The sequence below is a fragment of the Perca flavescens genome, chromosome 8 (assembly GCF_004354835.1).
Source record: "Perca flavescens isolate YP-PL-M2 chromosome 8, PFLA_1.0, whole genome shotgun sequence".
Classification (NCBI taxonomy): Eukaryota; Metazoa; Chordata; class Actinopteri; order Perciformes; family Percidae; genus Perca; species Perca flavescens.
In genome coordinates, this window is record NC_041338.1 from 10,465,946 (window position 1) to 10,483,828 (window position 17,883).

Genomic DNA, 17,883 nt, shown 5'->3' on the forward strand with positions numbered 1-17,883 from the left:
CAGAGCTGCGGTAGTAGAGAAATACCATTGAATAACAAATGGGTTACAGAGACCCGAAGGCCAGGGCCGCCGTAGTAGAGAAATACCATTGAATAACGTATGGGTCTCTGAGACCCATAGGCCAGAGCCACGGCCGTAGAGAAATACCATGGAATAACGTATGGGTCCCCGAGACCCGAAGGCCAGGGCTAAGATAGCAGAGAAATACCATTGAACACTGGCCAGGGTCCCCGAGACCCGAAGGCCAGGGCCGCAGGTAGAGAAATACCATTACCATTGAAATAACGTATGGGTCCGAGAGAGAACCCAAAGGCCAGGGCCGCGATAGCAGACAAATACCATTGAACACTGGCCAAGTTCCCCGAGACCCGAAGGCCAGGGCCGCGGTATTGGAGAAATACCATAGAATAACGTACCGGTCACAGAGAACCGAAGGCCAGAGCTGCGGTAGCAGAGAAATACCATTGAATAAATTATGGGGTCCGAGAGACCCAAAGGCCAGAGGCCGCGGTAGTAGAGAAATACCATTGAATAACGTATGGGTCCGAGAGACCCAAGGGCAGGGGCCACGGTAGTAGAGAAATACCATTGAATAACGTATGGGTCCCAGAGACCCAAAGGCCAGAGCCAGGTAGTAGTAGAGAAATACCATTGAATAACGTATGGGTCCGAGACCCAAGGCCAGAGCTGCGGCAGTAGAGAAAATACCATTGAATAACGTATGGGGGTCCGAGAGACCAAAGGCCAGAGGCACATAGCAGAGAAATACCATTGAACACTGGCCAGGGTCCCGAGACCCCAGGCCAGGCCAGAGAAATAGATTGAATAGAGAAATACCATTGAACACTGGCCAGGGTCCGAGAGACCCAAAGCCAGAGGGCCAAAGGCCAGGTAGTAGAGAAATACCATTGAATAACGGGGGGTCCCCGAGACCCAAAGGCCAGGGCCGCGGTAGTAGAGAAATACCATTGAATAACGTGCCGGTCACAGAGACCCAAAGGCCAGAGCCGCGGTAGTAGAGAAATACCATTGAATAACGTATGGGTCCCCGAGACCCGAAGGCCAGGGCCGCGGTAGTAGAGAAATACCATTGAATAACGACGGGGTCCAGAGACCCAAGGCCAGAGCTCAGTGGTAGAGAGAATACCATTGAATAACGGGCAGGGTCCCGAGAGACCCAAGGCCAGGGCAGCGGTAGTAGAGAAATACCATAGAATAACGTATGGGTCCGAGAGACCCATAGGCCAGAGCCAGCGGTAGTAGAGAAATACCATTGAATAACGTATGGGTCCGAGAGACCCGAAGGCCGAGGCCACGGTAGTAGAGAAATACCATTGAATAACGAATGGGTCCAGAGACCCAAGGCCAGGGCCACGGTAGTAGAGAAATACCATTGAATAACGAGGGGTCCGAGAGAGACCCAAGGCCAGAGGTCAAGGTAGTAGAGAAATACCATTGAATAACGATGGGTCCTGAGAGACCCAAGGCCAGAGCCACGGTAGTAGAGAAATACCATTGAATAACGTATGGGTCCCGAGACCCAAAGGCCAGGGCTAAGATAGTAGAGAAAATACCATTGAACACTGGCCAGGGTCCCCAAGACCCCCAAAGGCCAGGGCCAGGTAGTAGAGAAATACCATTGAATAACGTATGGGTCCGAGAGACCCCCAAGGCCAGAGCACGGTAGTAGAGAAATACCATTGAATACCTTATGGGTCCCCGAGACCCAAAGGCCAGGGCCGCGGTAGTAGAGAAATACCATTGAATAACGTATGGGTCCCCGAGACCCGAAGGCCAGAGCCACGGTAGTAGAGAAATACCATTGATGAACGTATGGGTCCCCGAGACCCAGAGGCCAAGGCCGCGGTAGCAGAGAATTACCATTGAACAATGGCCAGGGTCTTCGAGACCCGAAGGCCAGGGCCGCAATAGCAGACAAATACCATTGAACACTGGCCACGGTCCGAGAGACCCAAAGGCCAGGGCCGCGGTAGTAGAGAAGAGAAATACCATTGAATAACGTATGGGTCCGAGAGACCCAAAGGCCGAGGCCGCGGTAGCAGAGAAATACCATTGAATAACGTATGGGTCCGAGAGACCCAAGGCCAGGGCCGCGGTAGCAGAGAAATACCATTGAATAACGTATGGGTCCGAGAGACCCAAAGGCCAGAGCCGCGGTAGTAGAGAAATACCATTGAATAACGTATGGGTCCATAGAGACCCAAAGGCCAGAGCCACGCGTAGTAGAGAAATACCATTGAATAACGTGTGGGTCCGAGAGACCCAAAGGCCAGGGCCGCGGTAGTAGAGAAATACCATTGAATAACGTATGGGTCTTTGAGACCCGAAGGCCAGAGCTGCCGGGCAGTAGAGAAATACCTTGGAATACCGTATGGGTCAGAGAGACCCGAAGGCCAGAGCTGCGGCAGTAGAGAAATACCATTGAATAACGTATGGGTCTCCGAGACCCGAAGGCCAGGGCCGCGGTAGTGGAGAAATACCATAGAATAACGTGCGGGTCCGAGAGACCCAAAGGCCAGAGCTGCGGCAGTAGAGAAATACCATTGAATAACAAATGGGTTAAAGAGACCCGAAGGCCAGGGCCGCGGTAGTAGAGAAATACCATTGAATAACGTACCGGTCACAGAGACCCGAAGGCCAGAGCTGCGGTAGCAGAGAAATACCATGGAATAACAAATGGGTTACAGAGACCCGAAGGCCAGGGCCGCCGTAGTATAGAAATACCATTGAATAACGTATGGGTCACAGAGACCCGAAGGCCAGAGCTGCGGTAGCAGAGAAATACCATGGAATAATGTACGCGTCCCCGAGACCCGAAGGCCAGGGCCGCGGTAGAAGAGAAATACCATGGAATAATGTACAGGTCCCAGAGACCCGAAGGCCAGGGCCGCGGTAGTAGAGAAATACCATGGAATAATGTACGCGTCCCCGAGACCCGAAGGCCAGGGCCGCGGTTGTAGAGAAATACCATTGAACACTGGCCAGTGTCCGCGAGACCCGAAGGCCAGAGCCGCGGTAGTAGAGAAATGCCATGGAATAACGCACGGGTCACAGAGACCCGAAGGCTAGAGCTGCGGTAGCAGAGAAATACCATGGAATAACATATGGGTCACAGAGACCCGAAGGCCAGAGCTGCGGTAGTAGAGAAATACCATGAAATACTGGCCAGGGTCCCCGAGACCCGAAGCGCAACGCTAGGCCAACTCAAAAAGTAAAATAAACTGAACGGGTCCCTGTGACCCAATGGACACCAAAGGGGTTAAGAATGGCTGGCTACGGGCAATCTCAAACCTGTCCTTAAAACCTTTTGTTTTAAAAAATGTGCAACTCAACGAGTGGTTAGTGGTGTTCGTTGATGTTTCAAAACAAGTAACATAGCGAAATACAGTTTCTGTCATGTTTTATTTTGCATTTTGTATTTTGATACTACTCTGATTACCCATATCCACCCATTCTGAAGCAGGCTAGGGGCGATTCTAAATGAGCCAAATACCCGAGACAGGACCATTTGTCAAAAAGTCGGTGTCAATCACTCTATATCATCCTAGACAACCCAAAAAGGAAGGTCAAAGTGCAAAATAATGGAATTATCCTTTAATACAAAAAGAGGTGCATTTTCCATTTATGTCAAGTTGTCTTGACAAAGACATCATCTGGTAATGTCCCTTTGATTAATGTCAAGTTGTCATAATCAAGACAACCCAAAGAATGTCAACTTGGCATGAACAAAACCTAATGACACTTAATGACAGAAGTCATAAACGTTTATGACATGTTTATAATGTTTATGACAATTTCATGACAAGTGTCATGTCATAGTTATGACAGTCATGTCATGCTTATGTAGGTACCTTCAATTAAAGTGTTACCCAACTTTCTTTTATAACTTATAACAACTATAAAGGCATTAAGGCAATATATAGGGGGACATTACAATGCACCCCCCATTTCCTCTGTGTTATGGACAGTTCAATTTCTATAATGTATTTATACTTTATTAAAATGCATTTGTTGGTATCAATCCATTCATGGGGTTGAAATACGAAGTCTGTCCCATAATCGTCTTCGGTAACATTCATTTTCAGCTTTAGTTGTTACATTACATGTCATTTAGCTGATGCTTTTATCCAAAGCGACTTACAATTGCTATATATGTCAGAGGTTGCACGCCTCTGGAGCAACTAGGGGTTAAGTGTCTTGCTCAGGGACACATTGGTTGATGTATTGCAGCGGGAACCCGGGTCTACCGCACCAAAGGCATGCGTCATATCCACTGCGCCATCGCCACCCCTAGTTGTGAGGTAAGTATGTGTGTGTGTGTGTGAGTGAGTGGGGGTCTTTATAAACTGAAAGACACTTAAGGTGACGGTTTCCCTCCTCAATGCATCCATGGACATGCCCCCCCCATACCTCAAAGAACTTATCAACCCACAAAACACAACACGCTCCCTCCGCTCCACTCACTGACTGTTTTAAAAAAAGCCTTAAAGGTCCCATGACATGGTGCTCTTTGGATGCTTTTATATAGATCTTAGTGGTCCCCTAATACTGTATCTCAAGTCTCTTTCCCGAAATTCAGCTTTGGTGCAGAACTACAGCCACTAGAGCCAGTCCCACAATGGGCTTTCCTTAGTATGTGCCATTTCTGTGTCTGAAGCTATTGAGGAGAAGAGGGGGAGGGGCAAGGTGGAGGGTGGGGGTGTGGCCTCTGGGCAGGCAAAGCAGAGAAAGGGGAGGTAACCTTGCTTGTTATGACCTCATAACAAGCAGATTCCAAAACGGCTCATCTGAGCTTACATTTTCTCAAAGACAGAGCAGGATACCCAGGGCTCGGTTTACACCTATCGCCATTTCTAGCAACTGGGGGACCATAGACAAGCTGGGGGAACTCATATTATATAATGTTAAAAAACCTCATAAAGTGAAATTTTCATGCCATGGGACCTTTAAGACATTTCTTTTTTGCAAAGCTTTTGGATGTTTTATTTTTATTTTTTTATTCTTTTAATTTAAACTGCTTATCTTTTTGGTTTCTTATCTTTTTTTATTTTCTAACCTGTAGCACTTTGAGATCTCTGATGAAAAGTGCATTATAAATTAAATGTATTATTATTATTATTATTATTATTATTATTATTATTATTATTAGTGAGAGGAAGAGCTTTTAATATGCCTACCTCTCCTGTCAACCACAGGTGGGGTCGTAGTGACCATAGCTCAGTGTGGTGGATGAAGATGCTCCGACCCTTGTGATGGCAGTACTGCAACAATCATCTCTGTTGCCCTCTTTTTCCACAGCAAGGTTAACTGAAAGTAAGGATTAACATTGAAAGCCATCTATCTATGATTTAAGTCTATGATGTCAAATGTAAGCTGCCCAAATAGAATTACTGGAGTTTTATAAAACTCCAGTAATTCTATTGCATCCTCATTGTCTCTACCCAGGGCAGTGAGGAGGAAAAATAACCATAAACATTTACCTACTCATCTATTTCATGTCCTTTATCTTACACTTAAATTTATAAAACTTTACATTACTTACATGTGCATCTTCAACCCATTGATTCTGCTCAACTTTCATTTTCTTCTTGGTCTTGGGGTTTGGAAGATTTCTTGGAGGATTGAAATATTTGGATTTGGGCTTTGAGCTGCCAGAAGAGTTGTCCCTCTTACACCACTGCTCTTCTGGGTCATCTTCTGGCTTAACAGAGCTTTGAAGGTTTCTATCCAGTATTTCAATTGGCAGGCTATGTTGAATTATATGTTCAACATACCTTCCCTGCACTGAGGCAAACATTTTTTAAACAAACTCTGCAGGTCTAAGGTATTTCTTTTTGAAGATGTTGTGTTTCACCAACCCAAACCATAGTTCAACATGGCAGTTGGTTTCCTGCGTTTTGCATGTTCCTCTTGTGACAGACCCTTGACAGATCACCTAGTAGTACACCACTCCACAAGGGATAGATCCCCATGTATGTCTTAAGCAAGACATTATATAATTATCCCTGGGCAGTGGTATTGGTTGTTTTTGTCTGCTGCGTCATCAGACACGACATCACATGTGGCTTGCTCCCTTCTTAGGTCAAAAGCCTGAGTGAATGGGGACCTTGCAAGAATACCCTTGGTAGGGTAATGTGGGACAGCCTCCTCTTGAACATAAGCCAGTGGGATATTGATGGAACACTGTGGCTGTTAGTAACGAACTCCAGGCAGAACCATGGCATAATATAGCACTCTTTTGGACTGATTGGGGACTTTCTGAACTACCCCACCTGTCGCATCAAGGTAGAGGGTAGTGGGCATGGGTCCTCTCAAATGTTCAGCCAAAATTTGCAGACCTGCATCAGTATATAAGTGGATCGCAAAAGGGTCAATCAGAAGTAGCTGTAGATAGCCGTTCGATGACGCATGCCGACCACTCTCGGATTATCCTCTGAGTGAGCATTAGTTCCAACAATTGATCATTGTGAAGCCTTGCAACACTTTTGATCTCGGAAGAGATTTTTTTTAAGACATCCTTTGTGAGGCTTCTGGTTATATTACCAGCCATGATCTCTTCCACAGGTGTTTTTCAACAATTCATAGTAGCAGTTGCTCACACCACTTTTTACTGCTTTCACTATCTTTCCTCTCCGTAGGTATCTTGCAGGCCTAAATTTTCTCTGTGACTGTAGGTGGATAACTTCCTCAAACCATGACAGTAATATTTCTTGCCTTTGATATTGGTGGTCCTTTCCTAGTCAAAGTATAAACTGCCTCACAACCTTCAAATGTGCACTTAGCTGTGGCGCGGAGGTATGGCAAATTTCTTTTCTGGCAGACATGTTCGAATATTTTGATATTTAAAAGCTAATGTGCACGATGGTTTACATTTTCTAAATTCCTCGTAAAATATGTCCGTCCATGGGGGTCTCAGTTTTCTTTGTCCTTTTTTTGGCTTTATTTTATTCCAATTCTTTCATGGTACCTTCAATTTGAAATCTTTTGGTCCTACTATGCACGTCCTGTACGTGTTTTCTTTATCATTTGGTTTTGTGTGATCTCTCTTTTCTGTCTTTGTGTCCCCCGTCTTGGTTTCCTTCCCACTTATTTCTGAACCTTTTTCGACTTCACTGTCATCCTCTGTCTCAGACATTTTGTACTTTCAGTTACATCATCCAATAAACTTTCTCTGTCTTCTTCACGTGGTACAGACCTTTGTGTGGATGTATTGGACAGTTCACTCCCTTCAGTTGTGCCATCACTGTCTTCACTAGACTGAAAAGCTGTTTGTACTTTTCTCTTCCTTGTCTTTGTCTCTGAATTTTGTTCGTCTTCACTGTCACTTTCCCTGTATCCTTCAACTGTTGGTGGTGGCGGCTGTGTTGTCCCTGTGTCGTCTCCTTCAGTTGTGCCATCACTGTCTTCACTAGACTGAAAAGCTGTTTGTACTTTTCTCTCCCTTATCTTTGTCTTTCCCTGTATCCTTCAACTGTTTGTGGTGGCTGTGTTGTCCCCTGATATCTCTGAACATTGACATCTGTATTACCTGTCTCTGTCTCATTGTCTTCTCTCCCTTAATATGATATCCATTTGTTGCTATAATCTAGCAACCGTCTCTACATGAGGAAAGCTGTGAAAGGTGAGTGAAGTTTTCGGAGGAATCCTAGCCAAATCAGTGTAATACATTGATGCCATCAACACAAAGTTTAGGAGCGCAATCAGGGCTCCAGACTGTGCCCAAATGGTCGCATTTTGCGACCAAAATTTGAGAGTGTGCAACTGAATTTTACATCCAGTCGCACATGTGCGACCAGTAAATTTGCCCCCTTTGTTTACACGTTAAACGTTGAAATTTCGGTACCTGAGAGCGTGTAAGCGCAAGCTTATCTGTCCTCTCTGAAAATTGACAGAGAGCAGAGCTCTGACACAAACACACACACTCGTAGAGCTGCAGACGATGCAAACTACGTGGGCAGTTTTATTGAAGTCACAGTGAGTTACTGAAATGCTGATAAAGTGGTTTTAAGTGTGGTTACAGTTTTTCATACCTTCACGCAGACAGCGTTTGCTGTGATATGACGTTAATGGCGAGCCGAAAGCGGTTGCGGTGCTGTTGATGTTACACTTCCTCAGAGACCAGCAGCAGGCACAACAGTGGTTTCTATGCCCTGGTGACTGACTGGCAGGCTGAGGTTGTAAGGCAAGGCAACTTTATTTCGACAGCACCTTTCAGCAACAAGGCAATTCAAAGTGCTTTACATGAAACATTGAAGAGCAATTAAAAACGGTCACGATGAAAATAAAACAGGCTAAAAAATAATATACAAATACAATAATAAACAAAATATATATATTTTTTTTACAGACATGACAGCAATGCGGCTTTCAGTTTATCTTCTATGTTGCATCTTCAAAAGTGACAGTGAATTTGAAACAGCACATTGTAATTTCTGCATCTATTATCATTTATTAGTAATACAGTGGAAATTAGTAGAAATGTGAATATTTTGGTCAGCATTTGTGCCCCTACATTTTCTGGTTGTGCCCCTAACATTTTCAGTTGGGGGCCACTGTGCTCCTAGTGAAAAAAGTTAGTCTGGAGCCCTGGCAATACTAATGATTTAGTTTGAAAAGTTCCGTGACGTTTCCAGTCTACGGTTAAGACTCAAACACACGATGGAGCTCTGAAGCAGACCTGTTAGTCGCTTAGTGTCCACTCTCGCTGTAAAATGCAGCGCAGCTTCAGGTTTATAATGGATGCGCTCAGCTGTGGACATAATGCGGTAGATGTGTTGCGTTTGTGCTCTGTGTATTTCTGCAGTAGTTTTGGGTTTCCACCTCTGATGTAGAGCAGCGTACAGCCACTTCTCTAGCTAGACTCTTTGTCTCATTCAGACACTCAAACGGGGCTCTGAGTCTGTCATAAAGGTCTGAGATCTACCGTATCAGCAGAGCAATCACGTAATGCACAGCAGACTATGGTGCAGGTAGCCTATAGATTATTTTCTGAAATATAGTGACTTTATTCTTGTAATAGCCGATTATAACTTTATTTTTCTCAAAATATCACGACTCCTCCAAATCACAGAGATCACAGATATACTGTATTTTGAATGTGCACAAAGTTTTGGACATTGCTCAAACACATCTGAAATATTACAGTCCAGGGGTTTATTAATACATTAACAACAAAAGAGGGAAGAGTAAATGATGCCTAGGCTAAATGTGTGCTGACTCAGATATAATTAGAAAAGTCGATCTACAGGAGAATACATAGTTGAAAGCAATACAGAATGCCTTACTTCAATATATTCCATTATGTTTTTATGTTTGGATTGTAATCTATGTTTCTCTTCACATAAAGATATTTGCAGCATACCTTGATTCAGAAAAAGGTAGAAATAGTTGCATACAAATTCACCAGAATGCAGGAAATTAAGTGTTTAATGCTCAAAATGTTCAATAAATCATATTAGTTTTTTTGGTGTTATTGGAATAAATAACACTTCAAAAAATCTTTTTTAGAATAAATCTCAACAGCAATCTCAGAATTAACTGAAAAAGACTGTTGTAAAGACTGTGTAAAAACACTTATTATTAGATGAGGAGCCTACGATCAAAGTAATGAAGTTACTGTCTGTGTATATGTCTGACCTGGGCTGGCACATGTTCATGTTAAAAAGCGTGTGCGTGCACAAGCACTACAGTCACACGCAAAGTCTCCCGGGTTTAGCTCCGGGAAATCTGGTCACCCTACTTTTAGGCCTACTGCCTATTGCCACTAGGGGGTGCTATGACTTTGAGTAAATATCGGCCTTTATATGTGCTCATGATTGGACATATGAATCCTGAAAAGTTTCAAGCCAATTGGACAATGTACACTCAAGTTACACCCACTTCCTGTTTCGATGGCAAAATGCACAAAATGGCCGCCCCGCCACGTCCATGCCCTATGACGAAAATTTTTAATAGCTTTTCATCTTTTAGGTCTTAAGATGGCACAGACCAAATTTTAACGAGTTCGTTAAAGTATGACATGTGGAAATGGCCAAAATCTCACTAATTTCGAACTTTCCTTCCTGTTGTGTTTAGGGTATGGCTCCAATGAGCTTTTTTGTACGTCTTGACATGTTAAATATGTGTACAAACGTACTGAAGGGGCTACATTTTTTTTAACTTTGTACCGAGCCATTTTTGTGCACCTATTCCCAAAACCCTTAAAATACTTACATTTTCACCAGACTTGATGTGACCGCCAATTTTGGTGAGTTTTTGAGTATGTTAAGCCCCTCAAAAGGGCAATTAATTTTCCCGTAATAATAATAATTGCTTCAGTTTCAATAGGGCCTTTGCCCCTGTAGGTGCTCGGGCCCTAATAATAATAATAATAATAATAATAATAATTCTTTCAGTTCCAATAGCCTTCGCCGCTGTCGGCGCTAGGGCCCTAAAAGTAAAATGCCATGTTACTTTTATTATGTGCCGCTCATTACGTCTATGTTACAGATTTGAAACAAATACATTTTTTCCGCCACAATCTGGGGCAATCTTAGACCCAGCGGCAGTGGATCAGCAGACCTCTAACGTTAGACCCAGCGGCAGTGGGTCAGCGGACCGCTAACGTTAGACCCAGCGGCAGTGGGTCAGCGGACCGCTAAGGTCGGACGGACCGCTAGGTGTTCAGCTCATTCTCTGTAAGCAATGCAGCATAAAAGCAAGGATGAAACAGCAAGCCAGCCAGCCGGTGTTAGTTAGCTAAAGTTAGCTTGCTAACTCCGCCTTAACGTTACCCCATCGCCACATCGTTCACAGAAAACGTGGCGAATAAAGCTGTCACTCGTGGCCATAGCAATGTGCTTTATGTGGATGAAGCATGAAGTTAATTTGACTCATTTAGCGGCTGGCTCTCTGCTTCCTAACTTTACTACACCACTGCACATTTCCATCAGTTATTGTAAAACCTCAGTTCCGCGACTTGCCGGATTAAATATCAGGTAAAAGACTGTAAGCACCAGGCACTGGAGCTAAGTGCTGGCGAGGGGGATTGCTGTAATGAAAATGGCTGGCTTCTAGCTAACTGGGGGCAAACAGTAACTAGCAAGTTAAATGTCCCGGGGCAGTTGTCAGCTCTCATCCCGACTGAATCTCTCTGCGCCGGGGGAGTGAGGCAGACAGACCGTGTTGTGCTAGGATAGCTGGCTAAATTAGCATTAGATTAATCTATCTATATCAAATAGTTGTATAGATAGATATCTATACAACTAACGTTAACGTTAACCATCACCTTATCGTGGTGGAGAGGTTTGTGTGTCTCTGTGAACCTGAGGGCTGTGTTGTCTGGAGCTTTGTGCTCCTGGTAGGGTCTCCCAAGGCAAAGTGGTCTCAGGTGAGGGGCCAGACAAAGAATGGTTCAAAAACCCCAATGAAGAAGCAAGGTAGAGATGGAGTGACCCTGCCCGGAGGAAGCCCGGGGCCCCCGTCTGGAGCCAGGCCCAGACGGCGGGCTCGTCGGCGAGCGCCTGGTGGCCGGGTTTGCCACGGAGCCCGGCCGGGCACAGCCCGAACAAGCTACGTGGCTCCCATCTCTCCAGCCCATGGGCCCACCACCTGTGGGAGGAACCGTTGGGGTCGGGTGCGATGCCACATGGGTGGCAGTGAAGGTCAGGGGCCTCGGCGGACCAGACCCGGGCGGCAGGCGCTGGCTCTGGGGGCGTGGAACGTCACCTCTCTGTGGGGGAAGGAGCCGAACTGGTGCGGGAGGTGGAGCGCTACCGGTTAGATCTGGTGGGGCTTACCTCTACGCACAGTCTCGGTTCTGGAACCATACTCCTGGATAGGGGTTGGACTCTTCTCTTCTCCGGAGTTGCCCAGGGTGTGAGGCGCCGGGCGGGTGTGGGGATACTCACAAGCCCCGGCTGGCGCCGCTGTGTTGGAGTTTACCCGGTGGACGAGAGGGTCGCCTCCCTACGCCTGCGGGTTGTGGGGGGAAAACTCTGACTGTTGTTTGTGCATATGCACCAAACAGGAGTTCGGAGTATTCGGCCTTCTTGGAGACCTTGACTGGAGTCCTGCATGGGGCTCCAGTGGGGACTCCATTGTTCTGCTGGGGGACTTCAACGCACACGTGGGCAATGATGGAGACACCTGGAGGCGTGATTGGGAGGAACGGCCTCCCTGATCTAAACCAGAGTGGTTGTTTGTTGTTGGACTTCTGTGCTAGTCATGGATTGTCTATAACGAACACCATGTTCGAACATAGGGATGCTCATAAGTGTACCTGGTACCAGAGCACCCTAGGCCGAAGGTCAATGATCGATTTCATAATCGTTTCATCTGATCTGAGGCCGTATGTTTTGGACACTGGGTGAAGAGAGGGGCAGAGCTGTCAACCGATCACCATCTGGTGGTGAGTTGGGTCAGGGGTGGGGAAGACTCTGGACAGACCTGGTAAGCCCAAACGTGTAGTGCGGGTAAATTGGGAACGTCTGGAGGAGGCCCCTGTCCGACAGACTTTCAACTCACACCTCCCGCGGAGCTTTTCGTGCATCCCTGTGGAGGCTGGGGGCATTGAACCCGAGTGGACAATGTTCAAAGTTTCCATTGCTGAAGCTGCGGCGAGGAGCTGTGGTCTTAGGATCTTAGGTGCCTCAAGGGGCGGTAACCCACGAACACCGTGGTGGACACCAGTGGTCAGGGAAGCCGTCCGACTGAAGAAGGAGTCCTTCCGGGATATGTTATCTCGGAGGACTCCGGAGGCAGTTGCAGGGTACCGAAGGGCCCGAAGGGCTGCAGCCTCTGCCGTGAAAGAGGCAAAGCAGCGGGTGTGGGAGAAGTTTGGAGAAGACATGGAGAAGGACTTTCGGTCGGCACCAAAGTGTTTCTGGAAAACTGTTCGCCACCTCAGGAGGGGGAAGGGGAACCATCCAAGCTGTGTACAGTAAGGATGGGACACTGTTGACCTCCACTGAGGAGGTAATAGGGCGGTGGAGGGAGCACTTTGAGGAACTCCTGAATCCGACTAATCGCCCTCTATGTTAGAGGCAGAGCTGGAGGATAACGGGGATTGTCGTCGATTTCCCAGGCGGAAGTCACTGATGTAGTCAAACAACTACACAGTGGCAAAGCCCCGGGATTGATGAGATCCGTCCAGAAATGCTCAAGGCTCTGGGTGTGGAGGGGTTGTCCTGGTTGACACGCCTCTTCAACATTGCGTGGAAGTCTGGGACGGTGCCAAAGGAGTGGCAGACTGGGGTGGTGGTTCCTCTTTTTAAAAGGGGGACCAGAGGGTGTGTGCCAATTATAGGGGTATCACACTTCTCAGCCTCCCTGGTAAAGTCTACTCCAAGGTGCTGGAAAGGAGGGTTCGGCCGATAGTCGAACCTCGGGTTGAGGAGGAACAATGCGGATTCCGTCCTGGTCGTGGAACAACGGACCAGCTCTTCACTCTCAAAAGGATCCTGGAGGGAGCCTGGGAGTATGCCCAACCGGTCTACATGTGTTTTGTGGATTTGGAGAAGGCGTATGACCGGGTCCCCGGGAGATACTGTGGGAGGTGCTGCGGAGTATGGGGGTGAGGGGTCTCTACTCAGGGCCATCCAATCTCTGTATGACCAAAGTGAGAGCTGTGTCCGGGTTCTCGGTAGTAAGTCGGACTCGTTTCAGGTGAGGGTTGGCCTCCGCCAGGGCTGCGCTTTGTCACCAATCCTGTTTGTAATATTTATGGACAGGATATCGAGGCGTAGTCGGGGTGGGAGGGGTTGCAGTTTGGTGGGCTGGGGATCTCATCGCTGCTCTTTGCAGATGATGTGGTCCTGATGGCATCATCGGCCTGCGACCTCCAGCACTCACTGGATCGGTTCGCAACCGAGTGTGAAGCGGTTGGGATGAGGATCAGCACCTCTAAATCGGAGGCCATGGTTCTCAGCAGGAAACCGATGGAATGCCTTCTCCAGGTAGGGAATGAGTCCTTACCCCAAGTGAAGGAGTTCAAGTACCTTGGGGTTTTGTTCGCGAGTGAGGGGACAATGGAGCGGGAGATTGGTCGGAGAATCGGGCGCAGCGGGTGCGGTATTGCATTCAATCTATCGCACCGTTGTGACGAAAAAGAGAGCTGAGCCAGAAGGCAAAGCTCTCGATCTACCGGTCAGTTTTCGTTCCTACCCTCACCTATGGTCATGAAGGCTGGGTCATGACCGAAAGAACGAGATCCAGGGTACAAGCGGCGAAATGGGTTTCCTCAGGAGGGTGGCTGGCGTCTCCCTTAGAGATAGGGTGAGAAGCTCAGTCATCCGTGAGGAGCTCGGAGAGAGCCGCTGCTCCTTTGCGTCGAAAGGAGCCAGTTGAGGTGGTTCGGGCATCTGGTAAGGATGCCCCCTGGGCGCCTCCCTAGGGAGGTGTTCCAGGCACGTCCAGCTGGGAGGAGGCCTCGGGGAAGACCCAGGACTAGGTGGAGGGATTATATCTCCAACCTGGCCTGGGAACGCCTCGGGATCCCCCAGTCGGAGCTGGTTAATGTTGCTCGGGAAAGGGAAGTTTGGGGTCCCCTGCTGGAGCTGCTCCCCCCGTGACCCGACACCGGATAAGCGGACGAAGATGGATGGATGGATGGATGGATGGATAACGTTAACGTTACTGGTGAACTCATTCGTGGGTTAGCCCAGTGACCGTGGTCAAAACAATCATACTAAAAATAACTTTATGAGCATGTTGAACGATGTTGTAACCCTATATGTTATCCACCAAGCTTTAGCATTAACGTTAGCTACTTGTCAACCAGCCCATTGTAGTAAAGTTAAACTGGATCAATATTGCTATGTATCAATAAATAAGGTCTCTGTTGTATTACTGTGTTGCAAAGTGGCATGTAATCAATCACAAAATGATGCTGCGTGGCAAAAAAAGCAGTATTACAGTTATATACATATAGAGTATTTTTTTTCTGTGACATTGTATGATTTACAATTACTCATGAACATATTATCTGGGTGCCGTGTTTTGACGGAAGTTACGAGTAACTAGAGGACTAAAGGAAATGCTCCGTGTCTGAAAATAAAATAACAGATTTCTCTGAGTTTGACATTTGGTGGAAACATTTGGGATAGTGGGACTACAGATGCAAATTAGCCTAAGGCTAACTCTGGTGCAATGCATTAAATGATCACATTTATGTTTAAATTGCACACTGTCCCTTACAAATAAAATTGAAATTGAAATAGTGTAAGAACACAACTCATAAAAATATATAACATGTCTTGGACAGTTAAAATTCTACATACAACATACATTTTAGTTGGGAACCTACCTGTTTGCAACACTTCAGTGCGGACTCCTTGTCTGTCATGCTGCCAAATCACCCTCAACCACTTCACACAAAATTGTCGTCTTCTTTTTTAAACACAGCAAGTGTCACAGAAGACCACTGTTCTGTAGTGACATTCTCACTTAATCTGTGAGAAATTAAAGATTTAATAATGTTATCTTCCTCCTGCCTCTTGCCATAGGTCTTTCCTTTTTTTTTTCCTGGCCACGTTTGAACCGTCCCATCATCAACTGCCATGTAGACAATTCAACTCCTCTCCCATGTGCTCTAACCTTTTCTTCATGTACATTTGATCACTGTCATTCAAGCTCACGTTCGCCACCTACTGGTTCTCAGGATTTCAGTCAACCTGCATTGTGGGTTCTGAACCCAGGAGGTTTTTTTTACAATGTAGGCCTACTTACACATATAGTTACACTTATAGCCAACTTATATTTAGGGCCCGAGCACCGACAGCGGCAAAGACCCTATTGAAACTGAAGGAATTATTATTCTTCTGGCAAATGAATCGCCTTTTTGAGGGGCTTAACATACTCAAAAAATTGGCAGTCGCATCAAGCTTGGTCAAAATGTACATATTTTAAAGGAACACGCCGACTTATTGGGAATTTAGCTTATTCACCGTAACCCCCAGAGTAAGACTAGTCCATACATACCCTAGTCCATACATACCCTTCTCATCAAGCAAAATAGGTACAGATTGCAAATGTCAATAGAGGTAATGTAAGGATCACAGTCCAGACTGTGGAGAGGGGTTAATATAGCCTGTAAAAGCAGTCAGACATATATGGGATATCAGAGAGAAGGCAAAGTGATGTGGTGGTGGGGCCAGCAATTAGACTCATGCTGAAAAGTCTGATTCTATTCTCCCCTTCTGTGACATTTTGTAAAGCCGAATGGCAAAGGAGACACAGGACATTCTAAGTCTGTCTGATGAATAATGACAGTGACAAAAGTCTGCTAATGAAAATGCTCTTGTGGTTGTTGAATGTGTTGTGTAATGGGGGACCGTCATTATCAAGGATTGCCAGCATCATGTTCAGTGTCTTTTTCTCTGTTAATGTGATGCACTCTAGCTCTATGCAAACAAACAAACAGCTCTCCTTACCAGCCTGTCAAGTCACCCAACATCCCTCTTCTTTATGCTGTATCCCTGGCAAAACACAGCATAGGAAAGGACACTAATTTTTCTAATTTTTACCACATTGAAGAACAATTCTACATTGGTCTGGGGTGTTTGGGTCCCATAACATGGAAGCTATTGAGCAAAAAGCCGTTTTCCATAGGAAATTAATGGGATTCTTTTAAAAATTTAAATAAAATGTGAGTTGCAAAATATTAATTTATAGTGAAGTGTGTCTTATTAGTACCACATAGCAGAACAGGTCTGCATTGGTCTGGGGTGTTTGGGTCCCATAACTTGTAAGCTATTGAGCAAAATGCTGTTTTCCATAGGAAATGAATGGGATTTAAAAAAAAAATGTAAATAAAATAGTAGGTGCAAAATATTAATAGTGTAGTGTGTCTCATTTATACCACATAGCAGAACAATTCTGCATTGGTCTGGGCTGTTTGCGTCCCATAACTTGGACGCTATTGAGCAAAACGTCGTTTTCCATAGGAAATTAATGGGATTCTTAAAAAAATGCAAATAAAATATTAGGTGCAAAATATTAATTTATAGTGAGGTGTATCAGAGAGAAGGCAAAGTGATGTGGTGGTGGGGCCAGCAATTAGACTCATGCTGAAAAGTCTGATTCTATTCTCCCCTTCTGTGACATGTTGTAAAGCCGAATGGCCAAGGAGACACAGGACATTCTAAGTCTGTCTGATGAATAATGACAGTGACAAAAGTCTGCTAATGAAAATGCTCTTGTGGTTGTTGAATGTGTTGTGTAATGGGGGACCGTCATTATCAAGGATTGCCAGCATCATGTTCAGTGTCTTTTTCTCTGTTAATGTGATGCACTCTAGCTCAAAGCAAACAACAGCTCTCCTTACCAGCCTGTCAAGTCACCCAACATCCCTCTTCTTTATGCCGCCTCCCTGGCAAAACACAGCATAGGAAAGGACACTAATTTGTCTTATTAGTACCACATAGCAGAACAGCTCTGCATTGGTCTGGGGTGTTTGGGTCCCATAACTTGTAAGCTATTGAGCAAAATGCTGTTTTCCATAGGAAATGAATGGGATTTAAAAAAAAAAAGTAAATAAAATAGTAGGTGCAAAATATTAATAGTGTAGTGTGTCTCATTTATACCATATTGCAGAACAGCTCTGCATTGGTCTGGGCTGTTTGCGTCCCATAACTTGGACGCTATTGAGCAAAACGTCGTTTTCCATAGGAAATTAATGGGATCTTAAAAAAATGCAAATAAAATATTAGGTGCAAAATATTAATTTATAGTGAGGTGTGTCTTATTAGTACCACATTGCAGAACAGCTCTGCATTGGTCTGGGGTGTTTGCGTCTCATAACTTGGACGCTATTGAGCAAAACACCGTTTTCCATAGGAAATTAATGGGATTCTTTTAAAAATGAAAATAAAATGGGAGGTGCTA

At 45.6% G+C, this 17,883-nt stretch overlaps 1 protein-coding gene across 2 annotated transcripts in view; it reads right to left on the bottom strand.

The window, feature by feature from the left end:
- The window catches only part of LOC114560772 (perforin-1-like), a 34,552-nt gene extending 19,015 nt beyond the window's left edge, over nucleotides 1-15,537 (bottom strand). The window contains exon 1 of one of the 2 annotated variants that reach the window (XM_028586390.1): nucleotides 15,305-15,537. Coding sequence is in view for 1 of the 2 variants with exons in the window: in XM_028586389.1 (XP_028442190.1) it covers nucleotides 5,199-5,235 (37 nt within the window). In the remaining variant the exon portion in view is untranslated. Of the gene's footprint in view, nucleotides 1-5,198; nucleotides 5,274-15,304 lie in introns of those variants that run through there. The other variant, XM_028586389.1, reaches the window with a different exon arrangement.
- Nucleotides 15,538-17,883: the final 2,346 nt, after the last annotated feature.